Genomic DNA, 25,422 nt, shown 5'->3' with positions numbered 1-25,422 from the left:
GTGGGACCGGGGTAGGGCTGGGGCAGCGTTATGGCTCCGGGATGGGATGAGATTGGGACAAGGGTTGGCACCGGGTTGGGATGGGAGCGGGTGTTGTCCCCCCGGTGCCAGCATTGGGAAGCACAAAGAGCAGGAGAAAGTAATGTGTGGGGTACAGGTGGGATTTGGGGGGCAAAGGGGTATGGGGTGGTATGAGGATATGGGGGGATATGGGGACATTGGGTTATGAGGACGTATGGGGATGCAGCCTGCAGGAGCGCAGCACTGGGCAGAAGGTGATGTGTGGGGCAGGGATGCGGGGCAGGCATGGATGTACGGGGGCTGTGTGTGGATATGGGGCAGAGATGGGGTATGGGGTCATGTGGAGTTACATGGGGTTATGGGATCACAGCCTGCAGGAGCGCAGTGCTGAGCAGGAGATGGTAATGTAGGGCAGAGATGTGGGGTGGAGATAGGGGGCAGAGGGACTTGGGGATATGGGGGGCACAGCGACATGGGGACATTGGGAAATGGGGCGATTTGGCATTGTGGGGGGACACGGCCTGCAGGAGTGCAATGCCACACAGGAGGATCTGGAGAGGTGGGACAGAGATGAGGGGCACAGTGACATGGGGATGTATGGAGATATGGGGTGGAGATGTGGGGCAGAGATGGGGCTTGTTGGGGTACATTGTCACCCTGCAGCACTGGAGGTGGCTGTCCTGAATGCAGGAAGGGATGGGAAATGGCAAACCCTACACTGAACCCAATGGTGCTTTGGGGTCAGAGCACAACACGGCTGCTGGAGGTGCAGTGTTTGGAGAGCAAACAAAGCTTGAGGTGGCTCTGTAGGGCAGGTCTGAGCTGGGTTCTGTGTGCTGATGGGGTTTCTGTTGGGAGTATTGCTGCAGTTCTTTCAAAAGACTGATCAGTGAGGAGCTTGGCAAAGCAAATCTGTGTGCTTCGCTCAGGGGTGGGTGCCCAATCCCAAATGCACGTCTTCATCCCGATGAGTTTCATGGCCGGTTGGTGTCCGGATGGTGTCCATATGGTGTCTAGATGATGTCCAGATGGTGTCCAGGTGGTGTCCAAGTGGTGTCTGGATGGTGCTGTGAGTTCCAGAAGAGGGTTTGCTGCTGGAGATGGGCTGAATCTCAGCTGGCAGAGAGGAGCCCACGTGACGCCTTTAATTCCTGTATCCGCAGCATGAAAAGTCAGAATCAGGAAATCTGAAAGAAAAAAAAAACCCGGCGAACCAAAGGTACTGAATACAATGCTACGCAAAGCAGGAAGAGAGCAGGTCAGGGTGCTGGGAGTTCCCCAGGCTGGTTTGTTTGGCTCAGACTTTTCTGCAGCTGCTGTGATTGCTGTCGGTTCTGAACCAGCCCGGAACCAAAACATGACGGAAGGGCAAAGCTTGGGGCAATCCTCCATGGAACGGAAGCGTGCAGCTTGGCTCACTCTACCAATGCTTTGATTTCCTTTAAAGCAAAATCGAAGGGGACTCTGAGATTGCAGAGGGATTGGGAGCAGAAAGCAGAGCGCGCCCGGTTTTGCAGGAAGAGGCACCGCTTTGCTGTGGGCACCTCCTGGGGAAGTGCCGTGGGGAGGGGTGGGTGAGCCAAATACCTGCATAGGAAATAACTCCGAAAGTGCCTCTCTGGAACGCAGGGAGCAATTAGTGCCAATCGCTGCTGGCAGGAAGCAAAACCCAACAGCCTGTCCCTCTGTCTTGCTGCGTTCCCCCAGTGAGTGGCGATGGAGGTTGGCCAAAGCCAACAGGAGTTGGACGAACTCACAGCAGGGAGAGCTGTGGGTGTTTCCCACTCTTCTGGGTTATGGGGTGGCCGAATACCACTGTGTGCAGGACTTCGTGGAGGAGAGGGTTGTGGGGATGGGCTGAGCTCACAAATTAGAAGGAGAAATCGTTAATGAGAAGGTTCCCTGGGTGCAGACATGGACATGAAGGCAAGTGCCTTGGAGCTGACATCAGCCTGCCTGCTCCCGGGGCTGGGGAGGTGCAGGGAGGAGTTACCCACAGTGTGGGGAGCCTCAGAGTTCAGGGCTTGGGCCAAATACCAGAGAGCTGTGGATGCCCCATCCCTGGAAGTGCCCAAGACCAGGCTGGATAGGGTTTGGGCAACCTGATCTGATGTGGGCTGCCAGCCCACGGCATGGGTAGGGGCTGGATGGGCTTTGGGGTCCCTTCCAACCCAGGTTTTCTGTGTTTCTACAGACTTGCAACCCAACCATTCTATGATTCTTTGATCTTTAAGATCCCTTCCAACCCAACCATTCTATGATTCTGTGTTTCTACGATACTGAAAGTTGTCAGAGGCAGATGCTGAGCCACCATCAGCCCCAGGACCACATTGGTCATCAGCTGTGTGTCTCATCCCCTGCTGAGCTCATTTGCCTGCAAGGTGAAAATGGTCCCATGTGTCACGACGTGAGCGTGCTGCCGGTGGCCGGCCCCAATGGGATGAGCATCCACTCTGACCTCATCGAGGGGGTGGAAAACCCTGGATTTCACCCTGAGCAGGGCTTGGAGCTGCAACCTGATGGCAGTAGCAGGAAGGGGACGCAGTGGATTGGTTATGGGGAGCAGCGAGGACTGCCGTGGTTTCTAGTAAAAGGAGCTGAGTGCACACAGAGCCGTTCTGGTTTAATGATTCGGAGTTCCTGATGTAAATCATTGACAGCAGTGAGCACAAGACTGCAGGTGTGCGTGGGATGGGGACAAAGGTGGCTGGGGCTGCTGGTGTGGGGCTGGCTGTGGGGCGGGGGCTAGCTGTGGGGAAGGCTGGAGCTCTGGACACAGACACAGGGCATGTCCCTATGTCCCCATGTCCCCATGTCACCACTGAGGTGGGAGCAGAGCGGTGAGGGTGGTGAGTACAGACTGGTCGCACATGGTGGCTTGTGATGGCAGTGAACAAAGTGGGGAAAATGGTTGCAGAACAATCGTTGGGGGTTTCTGGATTGCAGCACAGGACTGAGAATTCCCTGCTGCCGTTTGCCAGAGCAGGGAGGACACGTGGCAGCTGTTCTGCACTGCTTCATCTTCCTCCGGATGATTGGGTGGAGGGATGGGTGGATGGTTGGGTGGATGGATGAATGGATGGATGGATGTCCATGGCCACTGCCAGACTAGAGGTGCATTTCTGGCCATAGTCAGGCTTTGGTTTGGTGCTTTCCTGAAGGTGCTGCAGCTTTCCCTTTTCACTGAGGCTGCACTGCTTTTTCCAGACCTCTTCTCCAACCATTGACGTCACAGCAGTGGGGCTATGGCTACGGCAGCGAGCTCTGATAAGCCTAAAGTAGAGATAATTAGATGGTGAGAGAGACACGGACATCGCCGCGTGGGTTAATGCGATTTGCCCTCTCTGCAGGGCAGGGAGCTGGGCCAAACTTTTCAACACTGCAATGACGGAGCAGCTTAGAGAGGTGCCAGAGGGAGGCTGGAGACGGTGGGAAGGTGCTTTGCTTTTGGAAACCTTCCATTCCTCCAGCAAAATGAGTGCTCTGTTCCTTTCCCGTCATGTCCCTCCCCACAGATCTGCGGCTGAGGTCACTGCGGTGCTGTGATTTCTCCTCCCCCAAAGCCCTGGCAGCGCTTTGCAGGTGGGAGCTCAGTGCCTGCACGATGCTCTGCTGGATGGATGGCTTGAGGATAGGAGTCTGTTGGTAGGGGAGTGAGTGGCACCTGGGGCCATCGCTTGGTCTCGATGGCACTGGTGTGTCTGGGAATGGGGCCGGATGCAGCGGGAGGTGAGGAAGGAGCGGGACGTGTGATGCAATTCCCGACTGCAATAAGCTCCACACCCACAAAGGTCATCGAGTTTACAACCACCTGCAGCATGGATGCTGTCCCCAGCACAAGGCATGGCATGGAGCTGCCAATACAGCATGGTGGGCCCTAGTTGGGGTTGGGAGCTATCAGGCAACCCTCTGACAGTGAGTGCTGGTGCCTGGGAGCAGCTGTGGATGAGGGAGGCTCCAGCAACAACACCTGGCATGTCCTCACTGGGCTGCTTTGTAGGGCAGGAACTTCAGGAGAGGTGAGGAACAGGGCTGGGGCTGTGCTGAATGCAGAGAGAGCATCCAAAGGGGAATTTAAGAGCAGAGGGCTGAGATGGGGAAGTTTGCTCTGTGTCCCCGTTGAACTCGATGGCCTTTAACAGTCCCGATTTCCTTGCCTGGCTTGCGTCTTTTCCTACAAGTCACTCTGTTTTCTGGGAATGCTGCTCATTTCTAGCCATGACCCAGCGACCCAGCACGCTCTCAAGCTAAACAAGCAAACACGATCCAGGGACCAACGGCATAGATTGCCACGACGCAGAGCAAAGGCGTATATGGGAAAAGCATGCAGCAGCATCCTGTCCAAGGGCTCCTTGCACAAACAAGCACTGCAAAGCCAAGAAAGGAAAACAAAGTGGCGTGTTTGCACAGCTGGCTTTGGCACCCGTGGGATGCTGCTGTCAGACCGTGGCGTGGAAATCCAAAGTCCTTGCTGCATTACCTACATGCAGCTTGCAGCGTGAGGTTGCACTCTTCGCTGCCATCCCTGCGTGCTGAGGTTGAGGCGAGCTGCCAGGAGATGCAGTTGCACGTGTTTATTTTTGGAAATACACATCCCATGTGTGTGGCTGGGGAAATGCAGGCATCCTATCCAGGATGGATAGGCACCGTTAGCTTGGCTGGCTCTGAACCAGAGTGCTCAAAGCGAAGTGCTTGGTTCATGGTCCACCCACTGGAGCAGTGTTCTCTCTCTGCAGGTCTGCCCATCTGCTCTGCCCGAGCACCGCACGCATGGTAGCCACCCGGGGCCACCGGGGATGCAGTGAGGTGGCCAACACACAATGGCCCCATCTCGCACCAACGGGTCACACTACGCACTGACAGCCATCGGGATGGGGATGCTCATCCTCGGCATCATCCTGGCTGTGTGGAACATTGTGCCTGGCTTCGGACACCCCGATAAACCCAACGCTGGGAATAGCAGCAAGCCCGACCGCGGTGGTGGGGGCATTTTTAAGAGCAAGACGTTTTCTGTGGCCTACGTGCTGGTTGGGGCAGGTCTGCTGCTGCTGCTGCTGTCTCTCTGCTTGAATGTCCGTGACAAGAAGAGGCAGAGCGAGGATATCCCCAGGGTGGTGCAGCACCAAGCATCCGTGGAGCCTTCACAGCAGGAGGAGGACAGGTGAGTCTTGGGGGGGCAGCAGGAGCTCAGGCTCAGGGAGAAGCAAACCCAGCTGTGTTGATGGTGCTGTGGGTGAAAGGAAGCACCGAGGATATGTAAGATGTGCCCTGGAAGCCAAGTGCACATAGCTGAGCCATTGGATGCCTGCTTGGTCAGTACACACTCGTGGGGTGGCACAAGGAAATGCTGTTAATTGTTAACCCCAGGAGATGACTGGCTGCTGCAGAGCAGACGAGGGGCTATGGAGACATTAAGACTATCCAGTCAAAATGTCAACCCATCCCCACCATGCCCACTCATAGAATCATTAATGTTGAAAAGACCACTAGGATCATCCAGTCGAACCACAGGACCCCATCACTTAAAAGCAACTTGCTAAAGCAGGAGCAATGCAGAGTGTAGGCGTGCAGGTGGATGCACATCCGTGGGATGGAACCCAACCTGACATGCCTCCAGGTTGGATATTAGGAAAAACTGCTTCTCAGAAGGAGCAGTGATGCGCTGGCAGTGGCTGCACAGGGAGGTGGTGGGGTCACCATCCCTGGAGGTGTTAAATGTGGAGATGTGGCACTGAGGGATGTGGTCAGTGAGCATGGCGGCGATGGGTTGGAGTAGGACCTGGTGATCTGAGAGATCTTTTCCAGCCTTTATGGTTCTATGAAGGCAATGGAAAGGTGCCTGAACACAGGTGGCGTTGCAGTCTGTTCAAACTGCTATATAACATAGAAGGGCCAATATTCTGGTTGTGTTTTCATCACCTCTCTCTGTCCCATACCCCACTGCAGTCAAAGTGATGCGGGGCTGATGTTCTCGCTTTATGTCCTGCAGCCAAGAAGAGGATGAAGACGTGTCCTCCCGCTACTACGTCCCCAGCTACGAGGAGGTGATGAATGCAGGCTACTCAGAGCCCCACGACCCGGAGCGGAACCGCAGGATCAGTGTCTCACTGCCCTCCTATGAATCACTGACAGGTCTTGATGAAGGCACGCAGCCCCCAGGAGCAGCCAGCGCAGAGCCTGGCACCGAGCGGCCACTGGGCCGGCACAACTCACGTCTCAGCAAGCGCCTGAAGCCCCTCAAGGTGCGGAGGATCAAGTCAGAGAAGCTGCATCTCAAGGACATCAGGCTCAACCTCGGTGACGGGAGCAGCACCGGCCCCATCACAATTGAGCCATTGACCCCACCTCCGAAGTATGAGGATATCCAGGAAAAAGCACCTGGAAGCCAACAGTTGACTTAGAAAGGAGGGGTTGGTCATTGCGCGGATTGGAAACACTCGGAGAGGGCTGGTTATGGAGTGCGGGAGTGTTGGATGCTCTCTGGATGCTGAGGTACTGATGTGGGGGGAACTGCAGCATTGCACAAATAGGAGTGGGTCTTCCCAGGACAGCGTTGCATCAAACACCATGGGGAAATGGTGATGCTGTGAAGGATGTGAAGGCTGGAAGAGTCAGACGTGCTTTCTGCATTGTTTTAAGTTAAGGACCACCTAACGTGTCTTCTCTCCTTTGTGCCTTGCCCCAGCAATGGGTTTCCAAGCCACCAAACTGCTATTTAATAAGAATTTTCCAAGAGGAAAAAGGGAAATGTTCTGTCTTTTTTTTTTTTTATGTCTTTTCTTTTTGAGTAAGGCAAGAAAAAGTGTCAGGTTAGTGATGTAGCTGTCACCACTCCGGACACCAATGGGGTTGGGGATAGTGGCACAGGGCTGGCCCAAGTGCCTGTGGAGTTGCTTGCTTGCTGGTGCGAAGAGGAATGAAACAAGCCCTTAAGCTTGTCAGACCTATAGGCTTTACCCATAGGAGATTTCTTACTGGCATCACTGCCCATTCTCCTGTAGGAGAGGACTGTATTTCTTGCCTCAGTGGTTTTCTCTTTTGTGTGTTGTGCTGTGAATCGAAGGGACTGGGGGTCTGGGGCTGGAAACTGCCATAGTGTACAACTGCCAAGAGTTGTTCAGAATGTTCTGGGTGAAATGACAAGACCATGCAGTGCAAGCAGTCCTTTTCTAAATAAATATTTTGTATGTGGGGTGCGTGTATGTGTGTGCATTTGTGTGTGCAGGTGGCCGTTCCCATGGATTGAAGGCCAGAGCTGTATGAAATCAGCCAACTGGTTAAGGGTGGACGCTGCTCCTTGGGCATCCCAAACATGTGCTACCTCCTGGGCAACAGCATCTACAGAGTCATGCTGTCCCCAGCCAAATGTCCGTGCTGTGTTATTGTTTGTAGGATGCTGATCTTGGTGTAGGTGTGGGGATGGTTGGCTTGGTGGCTGGGGATGTTGAAGGTATGAGATGAACACAAATGGCCAAAAAAAAGGGTGTGAATGAAATGTTGGTCCAAATCCATATGGTGATACCTGTGATGATTTATTGCTTCATATTCTATCCCATTGTTCTCATTATTGCAATCATATTCACTTTGCTGTGCCCCAAGGGATGACATGATCTCAGGCAGGCAAATCATATGATAAGGGACTTCCTTAAGCAAATTAATGGAACAACAAAAAGAAAAAAAGAGCACTTTAAACATGAGGGAAATTTGGGGGAGGTGAAACGGAGATCCTTGTTTATCATTGTTGATGATGAAGGGATGAAGAGGATCTCCTGCTCCTTGGTAGCTTTTCCTCATCACATGGGAGTGGTTCATCCTCTGTGTGAGGGTTGCATGGTAATATACTGACAACTGGAAGAGCCCTTATTTCTGAAGGCAATGGAAAGGAGAGGGAGAGGTGGCAGCCATCTTCACTGTCATGTCCCTTTTCATTGCGGGGGAGTTGGACAAGATGGCTGGTAAAGGGCATCTTAGAAACACAGGAAAACCTTTGTATGCAATATATGCGTGAGTTGAGTCACTAATTTGTGGCAGGGAAGTGCTGCTGAATCGAGTTTCTTGGGATTCAGCACTCGGTGTTGCGACACCCATAAACCAGAGTGCAACACCCACCACCTCCTCGTTAATCTCATTAGTTTTGGCATGGGTGTGGAACATGTCCCCAGGGAGTTTTGTGGTGCTTTCCACAGCCTGCCCAGGGCCTGCTAGCCTGTCAGGTGCTGGCGGAGATGAGAGGGCCCGTTTTGAGATCTAAATCTCACATACTGTGAGGTATTGATGTCCTTCTCTTGAAACGTGGAGGGAGGTCTGTGTGGGAAGGAGGACAGTAGTGTGAGGAGGGAGGCCTGGCCTTCGCCCCTAATGGCGGCCATCATGGCGGCTTGGTTGCCATGGTGACAGGGATTGGGGGAGAGGAAGGGGGGAAGCCCTACAAAATGGTGCCCAGGGCCCTGGGGATGCATCAGGCCATCATGTTTGCATTCAAACCTACTCACAGCACCCCAGGCTTCGATCTCCATTTAATTAAACCCCATTAATCCCCTCTCCACAGCAGAGGAGGCCCCACAAGCCAAAGGGCCCTCGTGGGCCACAGGTGGGGGATGGTGTAATCCATTGCAGGAGATGAAAAACAAGAGAAAAAGCAAAAAATATATATACTGTGACATGCTCAAACCAGGCAGCTGCACAACAAACTGTGTTTCGATACAGGGAGAAGCAATGTCCTTGGAGAAATAAGGAGCTGCAACTGACACAGAGCTGTGTTGTGCCCGTTGCTTGGGTAAAGGACAAAAAAGTACAACAAAAAACCTGAACAAAACAAACACAAGAAGGAAAGCAGCTGGGTTTTGGTGTCACGGGGGTTTCCCTGGCTACCGCGGGTGCAGGGAGGAGCAAAGGGAGCCTCTGTAAATAACTTTATGGCTTTTATTGCAGGAAGAGTGATGTGCGGGGTGCTGGAGTTGTTCGTGGTTATGCATTGCATGGGGGATTGCTAACTAAGTAGGATATATTTTGTTTTGGTGTTCGAGGCCATGAGAGCATTCCTGAGGAGCTCGGAGGAGTGTTTTCAACTCAAACAGCAAAGAACCACAATAGGGAAACACAAAGGGTCAGACATCATCCTGAAGGTACGGTGAGCATGCCATGGGGGTAAATGATGGATGGGAAAGGTGTCAGAAATTAGAGGGAGAAAAGGGGCATGGCTATGCTGGCATTAGCAAGGGTGTAATCCCAGATGCAAAGCAGAGGGGCTAACTGCCCATTTTCATGCTTTGGATGTAAGTAGGGTGACACGCTACAAGCCTAAGTGCCCCATCTGTGCAGACACCCGAGGTCAGGCTGGAGGGGCTCTGAGAGCTGATGGAGCTGGGGTGTCCCTCAGTGCAGGGGATTTGGACCTGGTGATCTTTAGGTCCCTTCCAGCTTGAAGGGTTCTATGATTCTATGATATAAGGTTGGCAAAGACGTCCAAGATCATCCAGAGGGCTGGGCAAATCCGCAGCAGTAACACAGCCCCAATTGCTCTCCAAGGTTTTTCCCACTGATTGCTGCTGTCAGTCTGCAGGGGCAGAGGAGCACCATGCAGCCCTTGAGTTCACCGGGTGGGAGAATGGATTCGTCCTGCAGGACCTCAATTCCCCACAGGGCACCTTTGTGAATGGCTGCCAGGTGCAGAACGCGGCCGTGCACGTGGGACCAGGAGACATCCTGCGCTTCGGGGCTCAGGGAGCATCCTTTGAGCTGGTGGTGGATGGAGTCCCCCAGGTAAGGCAGGCTCTGAAACGGGCCTGTGGTTTTACATGATATCAAGGGGGTGTCATGCTCTCAGGCTTTTATTCTTAAATCATCAAGAAATAAAAAGCTGGAGCTCCCTCTGCTGAAGAAATTCAGGCAACTCAGTAGGGTGAAGGAAGCATGGAGCAGATTTCTGGTGGCAAGCCCATCAGAACTTGTGGAAATAGGTCTTGGGAAGATGTGAAAGCATTGGGAAATGGGCTTTAGGTCTCTTTCAACTGAATTTTCCGTTGAGTCTTTCCTTAGGTCCTAGCGTTAAAGGTCCAAATGAGAGGAAATTAATAAGCAAATACACTATTGGTGCTTTTCTTGGTAGTGCCGTGCACAACTGCAGGCTCTGTTCTGCACAGAAGGCCAGAGCATCGCAGCTTGACCTGTGGAAACAACAGAAATCCAAAGCAATTGTAAATACGGGGTCAAATCTAGTGGAAGTCTTCTATTCCTGGGAATAGGGCCAGTAGTGCATGTGGGCTATAAGAGTATTTAAAATCAATTCAATCACATTTATTTTTATTGTGGTGGCTCTTGAGGAATCCTAAGCAAACAGAGATTGAGAACGGTGCTGGAAAACTGCGTGCCTGGCAGCCCAGCCTGGGATCAAAGGTGAATGAATGGCACTCTGTGTACTCAGATACTGCTTTTGGATGACTCAACAAGGTTCTTTGTGTTGGAAGATGACCCCACGAACGTGCCCAGAATGCTCAGCCCAAGAGGAGAAAATGCATTTTTGCAGGATGAATCCATTCACCTGGCGGGCTAAGGCTGTGCAGGTGAAGTTTGTTCCAGCTGGAGCACCCAGCACTTTGATTTCCAAAAGCAGACATGCAGCCTGCACACAAAAATGCAGTTATGCACAGTGGCACAGAAAAAGCATTGTCAGCCTCTTTATTGCTCTGGGCTTGATGATCCTCCTTTGATATAATAGCTTTGAAGCCTGACACCGCTGACTGCAGAGTGTAAATCACTTCTCCATTTCGCTGTGTGAAGTGTTTACAGTGTTTAATGTAGGAAGGCTTCTCTCTCATTTTCAGTGGTATTAAGGATGAACATGCTCTGAAGAAGAGGAGCACCCAGACACAAGAGCTAAGACCTCCATTATGAAAAATAAATCCCTAGCTCTGAATGTATAACAGCATGTAAAGCAGGCTGGCGTTCTCTACCTTTCCCACTAAACTGTTGCAGAAAAAGGGCTGAAAATCTCTTACCCCCTTATTAACAACACAGTCTTGTTCCCCAGCAGAAACCCTCCTATCCATTGGCACAGCGTTGCACGTCGTGGGCTGGACAGGAGGCTGCAGAGCCCCAGCATGGTGCCCACCTCCCCTTGCTGCAATCCCAGCATCGCTCCAGCACCTGGGTTGGCCCCACACCCCATCCACCACTCCGCAAGCGACCCGTAAGTGCATGGACCCGGAGTGCAACCACAACCATCCCAATGGATGTGCTCAACCAGCTGCCTGCAGAGAGACCAGGTAATTCCATATGGCTGCAGGAAAGATTTTGCTGTGACAGTAAAGGGACTGTTGGTTCTCAGCATCAAACAGGGCTGATCTGAGCAGAGACGGTTTTGATGCACGCTGGTAAATGATGAGCATCACAGCCAGTTAGTTGTGATTCCTTACCAAGCAAAGCTAATTGGACCCTGCGTGCTAGCAGTGGCATTCGGGTTGGTTGAGAAAGGTGCTGTGAAAAAACACTGGGGAATGCCATTGCCTGGGTAACTTAGGGTGACATTTCCTCTTCCTTGTTCCTCGTGTGCGATGTTGAGCAGCGATCGCTTTATCTCCCTCGCTGACTCATGCACCTATTCTGGTCTCCTGACTGAAGCAGTGGGTTGATTCCTTGGCTGTGCAGTTACAGGCTGCCTTGAGTAAAGGAACATAAAAGAGATCCATATCTGATGTGTTTCTTAAAGGCGGAGTGTGCAATGGTGGAGCAAAGGTGACGGCTCGTGGGGATGAACTGGTGGAACAGTAGAAGGATGGGAAGAGGCTTCTTCTGGTTATAGCAGATTACACCATGATTTGTATGGACCCCATCCCAAGTTGGAAGGGTCACAGAGCCCAACTCCTGATAGGATCATAGGATCACAGAATCATTCAGGTTGTAAAAGACCTCTAAGATCATCCAGTCCAATCATCCACCAACCACCAGTACTGCCCACCAACCACGTTCCTCAGTGCCACATCTCCACACTGAACACCTCCAAGGTTGGTGACCCAACAACCTCCCTGGGCAGCTGTGCCAATGCCCAACCACTCTTTCAGAGAAGTTTTCCTAATATCCAATTGAATCACCCCAAGATCAAGCTATATTTCAATAGTTCATGGGAGTTTTGCTGTTATTAACAGCATTAGCAAGACAAAATCATTCATAAACAACCAAAATAATACTCCAGAGCAAAGAACATTGCTATGCAGACCCAGAGCCATAAAGCCATGTGCAAAACATGGAATTCCATAGACAGTAATGGAGCGAAGCTCCTGTAGACCAATGTAGGCCTTTGGCATCCAGCTGAAAATAGGATCCTGGGCAGAGGAGAGAGACCTTACAGGAGTTCGATAGAGAATGTGTTATAGCACACCCACCCAGGTTTGATCACATCGTTTGATTTGTGAAATAGAGCCAAGAGAATCAGTGTGTGTTAATCTTTTAACTCTTCCTGTGCTGTAAGCAGTGAACGTAGAGCGTCTTTCTTTGGGGCTGGCCAAAAAAACCAACTGGTTTTGAAACTGGTGTTGAAACACCAAAGGAGCCTTCATCCACTGTGTCTGTATGTGTCTTTGGTTTTTCAAGTTCCTCAGAAGTGCATGAACTCCTTTCTCTTGTGTAGGCTCTATTGGTAAGAGTCTTTTTAGTGCCAGATGAGAGTACGAACTAAGAATTGACTACTGCCCTGGAATGGTTTTTAGACAAGAGAGGGATATGCAGTAAGCCCCCATCCTGCAGGTTTTCTGCTATTTTCTCTGCTTTCGTTCAGCCTGGACCACCAACTCAAGCAGCAGTGGGATGGGAGACCCTTTCCTAGGGATTCACAGCACGGATTGCTCCCTGCAGGAAAAGGTGATGCTGGGGAGAGGGGAAAGGGTGCACCCCATAGTTGTGCTGGGGGGAGGAACATGGTGACAGTGTGCAAAATCATAGAATCGTAGATCTGCTGACCAACAGATGTAATCTATCTGCAGGATGAAAAGCTGCTGAGCCTGGAAAAGGAAATGGGCCGTCTCTCTTCTTTTGAAGCAGAATCAAAGCAGAAGGATACGGTGATAAGGGACCTTCAGGGGGAACTGGCATCGATGGCCAAGAGCATGGCTGCTGTGAGAAATGATGTGGAGCTGACCCAGAGGCTTCTAACCTTTGAGAGAGAAATTAGGGCCAAAACAGAAGAGATCAAAGCCTTAAAGGAGCAGGTATACAATGGCCAAATGGGCACCGGTGTCCTATAGGAGGGGTTATTGTAGCTGAAGGGGTTTCTCTTTTAATGCCATCAGGTCAACCATGCTGTTCTGCGAGAACTGAGACTGGGAGGGGGTTCATGGCAAGCTGAAGCCTTTCAGATAACAGGGAGCTCTTTGTGGGGCTTAGAAGCGCTGCCTTTGAGCTTAAAGCAAAAGAAGGGTCACTGGAGCTAAAAGTTTCCTGGTGAAGTGTGTGCATTGTCCTCTGTTTTAGATCAGCAACCTGCAGAAGGGCTCGAGTGAAGTTTTTAGCCATTCCCTTCAGGAAAGAGACCTGGAAATGAGAAGCCTGAGAAGAGAAAGTGAGAAGCTAAAGAGGGATCACGCTTTGACCACAGGTATTTTCTTCCTCGGTAGAACTCCTTGCAGGGGCTCTGAGCACCTGAGGACTGGCTCTGGAAGGCGACCCCACATTTGCAAGGCTGTTCTGGTAATAGATACTTTGCAGTGGCTCCTAAAAATTGCCCTGACATAGAGATGTAATGGAAACTGATCCATCAGAGCTGCTCATCCTCCAGGGAGCATATGCTGCAGGGCTCAGGGGGACTCGCTAATGATGCTGTTGTGGGATAATGTCCAGCACGGCGTGCCAGGAGCCAGATCTGCACTCCAAGTTGTGCAGTTGTCAGAGATGGAGGCTTGCCACTCGGTGCCCAGAGGGCTTCTGCAGGGAAATGCTTGGTTTTCATCTCCCTACCTTGTTTTGATCAGGCCTCGTGACCAGCTTGCAAAGGGAGATTGCTGTGAAAGAACAGAAAATTCAGCAGCTCAAGCAGGAGGTGGAAAAAACAAAAAAGGCAAACAGAGAAAAGGACAACCAGCTGGCGGTTGTGTCTGCCAAGGTTAGTGTCCCCAGTGCTGGTCTCATAGGTGCGTTGGCATGGAAAAGGAAGATCAGAAGGGTCGTGTTTCTCTCTGTTAAGGATTCGTTGGATATTAGGAAAAATTTCTTTACTGAAAGAGCAGTGATGCACTGGCACAGGCTGCCCACGGAGGTGATGTTGGGGTGTTCAAGAAAAGTTTAGATGTTGTACTAAGGGACATGGCCAGTTGGTATGGTGGGATGGGCTGGGGTTGGAATGATGATCTCAAAGGTCATTTCCAGCCTTAACGATTCCATGGTTCCATGACCAGCAGCTCTTTTAGCACAAGCACAGTAAGTGCAGGGCTGTGTCTCTGCCTTTGTACACTGCAAAATGCCCACAGCAAGGTGTCAGGTTCCCCAGATGAATTCCCCTCCTTGTTGTGCGTGCAGGTACTCAGTGACCTGAATTTTGGGAACACTGTGGCTGTTTGTGTGCTCTGGGCACTGGTGCCAAGATCCTGCTGAGGAGCCATGGAAACCCGCTCTTAGCGATGCTCTCTGCAGCCAAGCCTGATTTTTCCCTTACAGAAAGCTGCCTGGACAGCATTTTTCCTCTCCCAGCCAAACTATGATTAGATATGGGCCTGTTAACGTGTCAGTGCTGTTGTGCTCTTGATGCCATGATTGCCCTACCATGGGCACTCCCACTCATCAGCTAGCCATCAGGCAGCTGAGCACTTCACTGTGCTGTAGGACTGAAGGATGTGCTGACATCTCCAGCAGAAATGACAGTATCTGACCAGCCTGCTAATTTTTTCCCTCGGTTGCTCTTTGTTCTAGTGCTCTAGAATTAAAGAGGAAATGAAGCGTGAACTTGGAGAGAGGGAAATGACTGCGTACCAAAAAGTGAGCTTCTAGTTGGTTTGGGGTGATATGACATGGTAAGAGAAGTGTTGTGTATCCCACTCCTGTAAAGAAAAGGATTGAACTCTCATAACAAAGTAGAGTAGATGTCAACTCCTGGCAAAATTGGAATATCACACCGCAGTGCAGGATGTGGTGAGGCCATGGCACAGGTTGCCTAAAGATGTTGTGGATGTTCCATGCCTGGAGGTGCTCAAAGCCAGGTTGGATGGGACCTTGGGTAACCTGAGCTGATGGGGGGGCAGCCACCCCATGGCAAAGGGTTGGAACTGGATGATATTTGAGATCCCTTCCAACCCAACCGTCCTATGGTTCTGTGATCTTTGAGATCACTTCCAAACCAAGACATCCTAGATGATACTGTCATAAGATATAACCTATCAATCTATCAGCTGTGAAAATAGGTTGGAATAAAATAGCAGAGTAAATGAAATGAGAGAGATGGGTAGAATGTCCTGCTTGTTCTTCATATTCTTCAAGATTTCCTCTAGTGAAACTTTCTGCTGTCCTGGACTCTTGCAGCGTATCGGAGAGCTGGAATGTGAGCTGAAGGGATTGCAGGAAGAGGTTCAGAAGTACCACAGTGAGCAGAAAGCCATCCAAACACAGCTGGCAGAAAAAGTCAAGGTGAACCTCAGCACCCAAAGTAGCAGCTCATCCATCTGATGGGAATGGTGGCTAGCTGGGCTACATAGAAGCCCAACCGGTAGAACTTTGATGTTGAAATGCTTTGTTGTTGCAGGTTGAAGAGGAGCTGAAAAGCACCTGCAAGAGGAAATCCCTGCAGCTGCAGGAGATGGGGCGCAGGGAGAGCCTGCTGAAGTCTGATGTGGATCGGGCCCAAGGGCAGGTAGGGGGAGATGGATGAGGTGTTCCTGTGGGCTGCAGGCAGTGAAAGTGCTGCTTCCCTCATGGGAAAGGACATCTGTGGAAGGCAGATTGTGAGTTCAGGGAAGGAAATACTGAGCACTGAACTCAGATTATATCTGGTCAGTAGGCTCAGCATTAAGGGCTTGTCAGAAGGATTTCTTCTGTGGTGATAGAGGATGGTCATGATCCAAGATGCTCTCAGTGTTGATTGTTGTAGGGTTTTGTAGGGCACTGAAGTGGAGTCTGTGTTGATTCTCAGTGATTATTGTTTTCCTGTGTTAATCTCTGCTGTAGCTAGAGTCTTTCAAAAGCCAAGTGATGCGAGTGTGCAGCCCACAAGCAGCAGGAGAGGCAGGGAAGGTCATCACAGTGCAGCAGGTGAGTGCAGAGACCATGTCAGAGTTGCTCAGAGCCTCCAAAACCCACTAGGGTTTGAGGATACTGCAGAACAGCCACAGCTCCAGCCAGCTTCACATATGTCAAGTGTGGCCACCCCAGATGAATGACCATGCACCGTAACATAAAGAAAGTTTGGCCATTCTCCATCTCCTCCAGAGCTTGGCTGGAGTCCTGGGGCTTCCACTGGGAAAAGCCCAGGAGCCCAGCATGGCCGACCAACTGCAGGCTTTGGTCACTGCCACGGATGTTTCTGGCCCCAGTGGATTGCCCAGGGAGCTGTGGGTGCCCCATTCCTGGAGGTTCCCAAGGTCATGGATGGGCCCTGGGCAGCTTGAAATGGTGGGGGGCAACCAGCCCATGGCAGGAGGGTGGGGCTGGGTGGGCTTCAAGGTCTCCTCCAACCCACCCATTCTATGGTTCCTCAGCTGAAGAATGGTGCGTGGTGCTTTGTTCTCCTTTGGCAGGTAGTCAAGAAGGTCCAGCATATCTGGGAGGAAAACCAACAAAGTCAGGCACGAGAGAAGTGCCTCCAGGAGGAAATAAGCTCCAAGCTCTCGAAGGAAAAGGAGATGACTGAAAATGTGGAGGTGTTCAAAAAATCACTGCGTGAGCTCCAGGTCAATCATTTAAATTCTGTTTACAACATTCCAGCTGGGAGATAAGGGGCACAAGGAGTTCTGTTGGCCTGAGGACAGGTCAGAGACAAGGTTATGCCTGCATCAGCAGTAGAAAGCCTTGTGAGAGGTGAGCTTAGCCCTCAGAAAGCACTGGTTTGAAGGGAACAGAACCTGCCACTCCAGCACCCTGCCCTGTGTTGCTCCTACCCAAAGATATTATTGAATGAAAGCTCTCAGTGAATGGATAAATCTTGGGGCTGTCACAGAGATCTTAGGTGATTTGTCTATTATGTGAATTGTGGAGGCTGGCACATTGATGGGTTTTATTCTTTGTAGATATTCCTGAGGGCCTCATTCTGCAGCAGCAGCTTGAGGAGTGAGCTCACCAAGCTGGAGGCCATGCTTGTGGACCCATTGGTGTTGGACATACATGCAGCAGTGGTGGAAATCACACATGTGGTCCTGTCCTGGCTGGAGGAAGCAGAACAGCTGCTGACAAACACGGGGTTGGAGCTGCCCACTTCCAAAAAAGGTGCCTGCTCCAGGGGCATCCCAACTCTTTGCTCCCCACTGGGGTCCCAGAGGTTGGTGGGTGTTCATGTGTGCACTGTATTGTCTGCAAATTATGAGTTTGGGAAGTTGGAACTGGATGATCTTGGAGGTCCCTTCCAATCCAACCATCCTATGATTCTATAATCTTTGAGATCCCTTTCAGCCCAACCATTCTATGGGTCTATAATCTTTGAGATCCCTTCTAAGCCAGTCATCCTCTGGTTCTATAATCTTTGGGGCCCCTTCCAACCCAAACATCCTATGGTTCTTCAGTCTTTGAGGTCTCTTCCAACCCAAGCCATTCAATGATTCTATGGCTTGCCATCATTGTTATTCAGTTGTAGTGGTTTTTTTCCTTGGTGGCATGTTGGAAATGAATCTTTGCAGAGATTGTAACAGTGTTTGATAAGGAAAATGTAATCTCCCAGTGAGAATCTGGGCTTTTTTCAATCTCCCTGAGATGTCTGGGGGATGGCAGCAATTTAATCAGTGCTAGATTTGAATAAAAAGCCTGATGGTGTTAAAAATGAGATATCCAAAAAGCCCCTACAGTAATACCCTGTTTGCTTTTGCAGGATTGACAGCTTGTCTCAAGAGGTTGTTGGAAAAGTATCAGGAAACTGAACGAAGGAATGAAATGTTGCAGGTTAAAATGTGTGCATGCGTGTATATACGTGTACATGCAATTGAGTTGGGAATTGGTGAACCACTGACCACCATTGGTGAACATGGAGATACAGTGAAGAGAGCCAGTGTAGAAACTCAATAAGGAACGTGCAGTAGCAGAGACCCCTGGAGCTCCAGATAACACCTAAGAATAGAAAAGTCTTCAACTTAAGAGGGGAATCTGTTGTGTCCATATTGCTAAATGGACGAGTTGGACTTCATGGCTCTCTTCTGAATTGTTTGTTAGTGCACGTACACAAGGTGGAGTGGGTTCTGTTTTATTTTGTTTGCTTTGTTTTGCTCTGCTGCTAATGCATTTCGGTCAGCAGAAGTTTTTGCTGTTTCCTCATAGGCCCAATTAGAGGAGGTCCAGGAGTCACGGGATGCTCTGCTGCAGGAGCACCTGGAAGAGCTGAAAGCAAAACACGAGCAAGACTTACAGATAAAAATCAATCAGATTATATCGGAAAAAGAGGAGGAGAAGGCAAAGGTATGGCAGCGTGGTTGTTTTTCAGAAACAGGCCTCTTACAAAGACAAAAAGGTTTCTATGTAAGTGTTGCTTAGCAAGAGGAAGAAGTCTATAGCCCCAAAATCAAAATGTGTAGGGGCATTTGTCCCACAACAGGGCAGTGATCCTATGAATTTCTTTCCTCACCTAAATCAAGTTAGTTTGCCTTACTCTATGATTTTATCTTCATTGAAAATGCGGGCTGTTCAATCTCAGATTCTGGAGAGCACTGTTCTGAAGGAGGAGAAGCACAAGCAATGCTTGGATGAAGAAAAGAAGAGGGTCCAGGACTTGGAGAGCCACCTGAGAAGTATGGCTGAGGTCAGTGATGTGCGTGGGAGGCAAAGCAGAGCTGGTTTCGATTGGGACTGGCAGTGTTGTCAGGATCTGTTGGTGGATATTTTACTCTCACACATGAAAACACACATAGAGGTATATGGTTGGAGATCCATCTTCAATAGGATGAGAGGTGATGGCTTTAAGTTGTGCCAGGGGAGGTTGGGTTTGGATGTCTCTCAGGAAGAGAGGTGGAATTGGCACAGGCTGCCCAGGAAGGTGGTGGAGTAACCATCTCTGGAGGTGTTCAATGTGAGATGTGGCACATATTTAATGGGCATCGTGGGTGTTGGACTTGGTGATCTTAGAGGCCTTTTCCGACATTCATGACTCTATGATCTTCTTGAGCATTGCTCTTTTCCTCCCGTAGATAATTGAAGGGAAGTCCAAAGAGCAGGAGGTGACGGATCTCAAACTTCAAGAAGCTGTGCATGACCTAGAGGAAACCACAACCCGAGAGGTAGCTCCAGCAACCCTACTTTGCACAGAGGATGTGGCATAGATATGGTTCTCTTGCACAAGATTTCCTCATTCCTTCCTGGTGATGCTCATCGTGTTTCTGCAGAATAACATGTACAACTGAAATCACACGTCTTGTTTCCTAGATGATGCTAAAGCAGCAGGTACTCACACAAGACGAGCAGCTCAAGATCCTCCAGGATGAGAGAGAGGTACTGAAATGGAAAACGCAGGAAGAAATAGCAGAATATAAAGAGCAAATTAAGCAACACTCTCGGACAATTGTTGCGTTAGAAGACAGATTGCTGGAGGCCGAGCAGCAGCAAAAGGCACTAAAGGAGGAAAACATTGTGCTTGTGGAAAGAATAAAAGGTAGCGAAGGGTTGTGTGGGTGCTGGGCTGGGGGTACCCACAGCAAGTGGAGGGGCAAATAGAGACAGTAGTGAGGGTTGTCAGAACATAGAAAGAGCCCTGTGATGCTCTTAAGGCTCTGTTTCACTGTGAGCTGCCATACATTGTTTGGGGTATTTGGTGACTTTTGGTAGTGCATCATTGGCATGGATAGGGACTTCCCACTGGAGAAGGGCTCTTTGCCCTCAAGAAAGCAGACGTGAACTTGTGCCAAAAGGACCTAAGAAATGGTGTAAATACTGCTACAAGGGTCCAAGAAACACGGCTTTCCAAAGAAAGGCTAGTTGTGGTCTTCAGAAATCATAGAACCATAGAATGGTTGGAGTTGGAAGGGACCCTAAAGGCCATCTGGTCCAACCCCCTGCAATGAACAAGGACACCCACAGCTCCATCAGTGCTCAGAGCCCCTCCACCTTGAGTGTCTCCAGGGATGGGGACGTGAAGATGTCACAAAGGAGAGGATATATGGAGTATTGCCCTTGTAAGGCTGCAGAACCCAGTGTGTTCTCACAGCCTGGTTGGTCCTGGATCTGAGCAGCCAAGATAGACACAAGTGTCTGGCCTATGGGTATTGCTGCTAAGACCTCTTCCATCATTCCCCATAGCACTTCAGGATGATGCCTGCAGGTCTACATCAGGAGCTTCCCAGGAGGCCAAAGAGTCTCATTGCTGTGGTCTGTAAGTGTCTGCGAGTGCTTGCTCTGGTTTGGAGGGTGTTAGAGAATGGGAGTTATCCAGAGGAGAGCTTTGAGGAGATAAAGGGGATGATCTCAGCATAACAGTAAATGCTGCCTGCACGTGGGTTGTCCTGGGTGGGGGCTGAGGCAAGCACAGACTCTGCAAAATAAATCTTTCTTGGGAGCTGTGAGATTTGTGAGTATCTTTCTCACGAATTTCAGAGAAGAGCTGGCTGCCATGCAGAGCATTCTCCAGGCCAAAGAGGCTACCATTGTGGGATTAACAAAGGAGCTCTCAGAAACCAGGGCCAGGATGTCAGACATGAGAGGTTGGTGAGCTATGTGTGTGATATCCAGCATGTTCCCATTCCTGCAGAGCTATGGCAAGGCTAAGTAGAAGGAGAAAGGCATGCACAGATAGTAGGGAATAGACCTAAATCACTTTCCTAAATGATGCTGTTGTTCAGCCCTGGGTTAAGCAGGATGTCCGTTCCCTTTGACCATGTAAATTTCATAGAATCATAAAATCATTAAAGTTGGAAAAGACCACTGAGACCTCAAGTCCAACTGCCAACCCATCACCACCCTGCCCGCTAAACCATGTCACAGAATCATAGTCATAGTAATCATAGTAAGGTTGGAAAAGTCCACCAAGATCATCAGGTTCAACCATCAAACCGAACTACAGAGACCACTGTGCTGAATGCAGAGATAGTCATAAACCCATGCAACTCTGCTGTGCTTAGGAGAGCTCAGCGAGAAGCAGAAGGCAGAGCTGGAGCAGAGCCTGCACCGTGTGAAAAGCCAGGAGTGTGAGCTTTTCATGCTCAGGGGGAAGCTGTTGGAGATGTCAGACCTCGTGGCGAAGAAGGATCGAGAGCTTCAAGCAGCAGCTGCAGAGTTAAGGTAGGACCTGCTGGGAGGTGATGGCCCGTGGATCCCCAAGAGTTGAGTGCATGTTGGTAACTTCCATGGGGCAAAAGATAGGTTTGAGTATGAACGAATCAAACTAAGCTACGTTAACTCTATGGAAATGTCCCATGTTCTGAAGGTGAGATGGTGAGGAGCTCGTGCAAATGGGCTTGTAATGAAATCCCTGCTTGGTGCTATGCTCTGACACACACCGTGGTTGCTGTCCTGGTTGTTGTTCCATGCAAGCCATTGTGTTGACCCTCATCTGCCACAGCTGTACTGCGTGCTTTTGTCTCTTGGCACAGGAAAGCCCAAGAAGACTGCAAAGCACTCAAGGATGCATCTCGACGAATGGCAGAAGAGCTGGAGACGCTTCCACAGGCACAGGCTATTCCTGCCACACCAGAGGAATCTTCTGAGCAGGTAATCCTGCAGGGACACTTTGGAAAAGTCAGATGTTGTGTATGCTAATGGCAGTTGTAATTGGCAATTAGAGTTGTAACAGCTCCCTGAAAGATCTGTGACTCTTCCATCCCCTTCCCAACCTTGCTCCGCAATGGATGTCGGCAAAAGTAGGTTGGGGTTAGTGTGTGGGAGCCGTATTTTGTTGTGCAGGAAAGGGAGAAACAGTTCTAGTTCTCCCATGCTGTGCTGAATCACCATCTGAATTCCTGAGTCTTAGAGAACTGAATAAATCAAAGGTGGTTCCAGCAGCAGATGGAGGGACTGCAGAAATGGTACAGGCTGTACCGCAACAGCGGCAGACATGGTGCCAGCTGGAAGAGTTCGTGTTGGCCAAGCGGTGACTCATGGCTAGATGGGAGCAGGAGGCATTGCCTTCCTCCTTCTCAGCAAGAGGTGGTGAGAAACATGAAGTTAGAAATCCTCCAGAGGAGAATAAATTGCCACTGCAGGGTGGAAATGGTGAGATCACAGTGGCAGCTGGCAGCTCTCATCAGGTTTTAATTGGGTGCTCACCCCGTTCTGTAACAGGTGTTAGTCATCATGCTGATGGGGCTGGGAGGGTGAAACGTGAGTGTGAGTGCACAGATGTGTTATAAAAGGGAATAAGTGTGAGACTGTGGATAAATGGTTGGGTTGGGTGAGAACTATCCGGGCTTGGAATTCCAGGAGCTGGCATTGGACCTGGCCAACCTGGGTGTGAGATGCAGAGGCCTCAGGCACGAGGAGACAATCCAACGGCAAAAAGAAGGCTTGGCGGAGCTCCGGGAAAGGATCAAGGTGCTGGAGAAGACACAGGCTGCTGGTAAGCACAGTGTGATGTGCCTTTGGTAGGAATGGAAGATGCAACTGCAGGCCTGGCTGGAGCCTTTGCACCTGGCAAGTCTCAGAGCCAGTGTTGTATCATAGAATTGGAATGGTTGGGTTGGAAGAGACCTTAAAGAGCCCAAATGCCGTGGGCTGGTTGCCCTTCCACCAGATCAGGCTGCCCAGTCCAACCTGGCCTTGGGCAACACCAAGAATGGGGCATCCTCAGCTTCATGATTCCATGGTGTTTGGTTTCCTTCAGCTGTCATGGGCAGGGCCAGCGAGCTGCTCGTGGTACAGAAGGCAGCCCTTCCAGAGAAGGTCGCCCAGAAAGCAGGACTCAAGGTGGAACCAACTCCACCGCCAGGTGCAGAATTCAAGTGCAGCAAGGTAAGAAGACATTGGTGTAAAGATGTTCAATGGAATGGGAAGATCAAGTCCTTGGGATACAAGAGGGAAAAGAAACCAGGAGGGAGGCCTGGGGCCTGTCAGTGTGCAGGAAGCTCAATCAGCATGTCACTTCTGTGCAGTGTCTGGGCCAACTTCCAGATGGGAGCTCACGTGGGGCCATGAGCTTGGAAGTGTTGGAAGACTCAGAGCTCAGTGAGAGGATGGTACGTCGGCAGCAGATGTGGTAAAAGAATCACTGAAGCATGGAATGGTCAGGTTTGGAGGGACCTCCAAGATCATCCAGTTCCAACCCCCTGCCATGGGCTGGTTGCCCCCCACCAAATCTGGCCCATTCTTGGCTTTGGGCACCTGCAGGGCAAGAATAGATTTTCTGGGTACAGCAGGAGTGCCAAGCATGGCATGGCCCTGCCTAGGAGCCTGGAACACTCCATAATGTGGGGCATCATCTTCCCAGTGATCAAATGAATGAACCCATCTGGATAACTCCTTAAGAGGGGAAACAGTGTAGAAATGAAACAACTGGGAGTGCACAAATAGGTTTACATGCAGCATCTGAATCTCTCGAAAGATGAAAGCGGAGTGGGAGCAGATGGCTGAGTGCAGCGATCGTTTTTGAAGTAAGACTTGGCAGGCCTGGTAAATAATTCATCCTCTATTCTTTTTGCAGTACCTTGACTTAATCTGTGCTCTGGGAAGGCTGATGAATATGAAGGAGCTGGAAGGAATGCAGCCCATGGAGCATCTTCCCCAGGAAGAAAGGGAAAAAGTGGGGCAGCAGAGACGGAGGGAACTGGGACTGTTGTATGAGAGGATCAGCAAGCTGAAGGATCGCCTGGAAAGGAAGGAGGAAAGGCTCCAAGAGTGTGAGACCAGCATCGAGCAGCTCAGGTACAGCAAGGTGATGGAGGTTCCTCCCAGGAGTGATGGTGTGAGAGCCTGAAGCACATTATGGCTTGGGGCAGCAGGGATCCACAGCCCCACTCCATGGATGCTGGGCTCTGCTTTGGGTATGTTGGAGATGGGCTCTGAAATGCCAGGGAAGGGACCACAGCCAAGGCAGTATCAATGGGGTGTCCGTATGGGGTGCACAGGGAGAAAACCACGAATGGAGGTTTCATCTCGGTCCAGGCAGGAAGAGAGGGGCTGGGGTGGTGGTGAAAGACCCACACTGGTGTTTCCCAAAGGCTGAACCAAGAGTCCCTGCAAACATACCAGGAAGAGATGCTGAGACTGGAAGATGAAGTCTACAGGGAAGCAGAAGAGAAAGCTCTGCTGAGAGAGGCTCTGGAGAGGACGAGGGCAGAGCTGGGCCAGGAGAAGAAGTTGAACCAGGCAGCACGGCAGCGCAAGGTGGGAGTACTGGAGTAGGACACATCAGTGTGAGAACAACCAAGGCAGCTCCTGCAAGGATGCAAAGATGATTTTCCATTTTTTATCCAGAGCCTTGCAGAGGATGGGGAGAAGAGAAAGGAGAAGGAGCTGCCCAACCGTGTCCGCTCTTCCAAAGAACGAGGAGGGAAGGTATGGCATGCTGGTACACACTGAAAGCAAAGCACAGTGGGACTTGGAAGCAAGATGTCCATGGTCACAGGGAGCATATCTCATGTAAGGGGATGATGCATAGTTCTGTGCCATGTTCTCTCCCAGATGGCCACACGTGGCAGGCCTGACCATAGCCAGCCCTGGAGGTGTTCATTGTGAAGATGTGGCACTGAGGGATGCAGTCAATGGGCACGGTGGGTTGGGGTTGGGGTTGGACTGGATGGTGTCTCAGAGGTCTTTTGCAACCGTAATGATTCTGTAATTCTAAGTTTATGCAATGTCTGCTTTTGCAGCCCAGAGCCCAACAGCCATCCCTCTTGGTGAAGATGAAGTCAAGGGAGCGTGTGGTGGGAGAGCTCGAGGTGATGGGCAGCACGTAGGAGCAGCACCACGGGGACATTCTGCTCACAGGGCTGTACAGCAAGGAACTGTGTTGGGGTTGGACGTGGCACCATGTAGGCATGTATCTGGGGGAAGAACGCCTATGTGAAGCCATCCCACAGTGACCAGGACTGCTGGAGGGACTGTGACATGCCCAGGGCCAAATGATGCTGCAGGATGTGTACCGTAGAGCTTAAGGAAGTGGTAGAAGACAGGTTATGTGAATGCAGCCAGAATGTGTGGGTGAAGCTGATGGTGTCAAGTCTGATCTCTGTGCCATGACGGCTCCTCCGTCCCCACAGCATCATGGGGGCACAGGGAGAATTAAGGGGGGGGAGGCAAGGGGGAGAAGCTGGAACAAGGTACTGCGAGATGGGAAGAAGGCAGAGAAGGAGCTGTGCTCACCTACAG

At 50.7% G+C, this 25,422-nt stretch overlaps 2 protein-coding genes across 3 annotated transcripts; both read left to right on the top strand.

The window, feature by feature from the left end:
- The first annotated feature begins 2,719 nt into the window (after positions 1 to 2,719).
- TMEM51 (transmembrane protein 51) lies at positions 2,720 to 7,213 on the top strand. Its single transcript, XM_003212314.4, has 3 exons — positions 2,720 to 2,870; positions 4,758 to 5,182; positions 6,011 to 7,213. Exons 2-3 carry the CDS (start codon positions 4,842 to 4,844, stop codon positions 6,420 to 6,422), a joined length of 753 nt encoding a protein of 250 aa, XP_003212362.1. The 5' UTR covers positions 2,720 to 2,870; positions 4,758 to 4,841; the 3' UTR covers positions 6,423 to 7,213.
- A 102-nt stretch (positions 7,214 to 7,315) lies between these two features.
- Positions 7,316 to 25,288, top strand: FHAD1 (forkhead associated phosphopeptide binding domain 1). Of its 2 annotated transcripts, none has more exons than XM_031556689.1 (29): positions 7,316 to 9,146; positions 9,577 to 9,783; positions 11,054 to 11,285; positions 12,794 to 12,876; positions 12,999 to 13,223; positions 13,486 to 13,609; positions 13,983 to 14,113; positions 14,917 to 14,982; positions 15,523 to 15,627; positions 15,743 to 15,850; positions 16,165 to 16,248; positions 16,734 to 16,886; positions 17,223 to 17,418; positions 18,014 to 18,084; positions 18,457 to 18,594; positions 18,830 to 18,934; positions 19,320 to 19,409; positions 19,555 to 19,780; positions 20,425 to 20,497; positions 20,719 to 20,825; positions 21,243 to 21,402; positions 21,714 to 21,831; positions 22,540 to 22,675; positions 22,940 to 23,067; positions 23,208 to 23,291; positions 23,756 to 23,976; positions 24,273 to 24,438; positions 24,529 to 24,609; positions 24,924 to 25,288. In XM_031556689.1, the coding sequence occupies exons 1-29, from the start codon at positions 9,051 to 9,053 to the stop codon at positions 25,008 to 25,010; spliced, it is 3,801 nt and encodes a 1,266-aa protein (XP_031412549.1). In that variant the 5' UTR covers positions 7,316 to 9,050; the 3' UTR covers positions 25,011 to 25,288. The 2 variants fall into 2 exon arrangements, with proteins under 2 accessions (XP_031412549.1, XP_031412550.1); XM_031556690.1 differs by lacking the exon at positions 24,924 to 25,288 and adding an exon at positions 24,736 to 24,818.
- Positions 25,289 to 25,422: the final 134 nt, after the last annotated feature.

This window comes from Meleagris gallopavo, chromosome 23 (assembly GCF_000146605.3).
Source record: "Meleagris gallopavo isolate NT-WF06-2002-E0010 breed Aviagen turkey brand Nicholas breeding stock chromosome 23, Turkey_5.1, whole genome shotgun sequence".
Lineage (NCBI taxonomy): Eukaryota > Metazoa > Chordata > Aves > Galliformes > Phasianidae > Meleagris > Meleagris gallopavo.
This window is presented reverse-complemented; position numbering and strand designations above follow the sequence as displayed.

What these genes read in the sequence shown, in the direction of transcription:
- TMEM51 (XM_003212314.4), top strand. Translation starts at nt 4,842, where the DNA reads ATGGCCCCATCTCGCACCAACGGGTCACACTACGCACTGACAGCCATC. An exon ending in TCACAGCAGGAGGAGGACAG is followed by an intron (nt 5,183 to 6,010) that starts GTGAGTCTTGGG and finishes TATGTCCTGCAG; the next exon opens with CCAAGAAGAGGATGAAGACG.
- FHAD1 (XM_031556689.1), top strand. Translation starts at nt 9,051, where the DNA reads ATGAGAGCATTCCTGAGGAGCTCGGAGGAGTGTTTTCAACTCAAACAG. An exon ending in GAAGGAATGAAATGTTGCAG is followed by an intron (nt 18,085 to 18,456) that starts GTTAAAATGTGT and finishes GTTTCCTCATAG; the next exon opens with GCCCAATTAGAGGAGGTCCA. An exon ending in AGGAAACCACAACCCGAGAG is followed by an intron (nt 19,410 to 19,554) that starts GTAGCTCCAGCA and finishes CTTGTTTCCTAG; the next exon opens with ATGATGCTAAAGCAGCAGGT.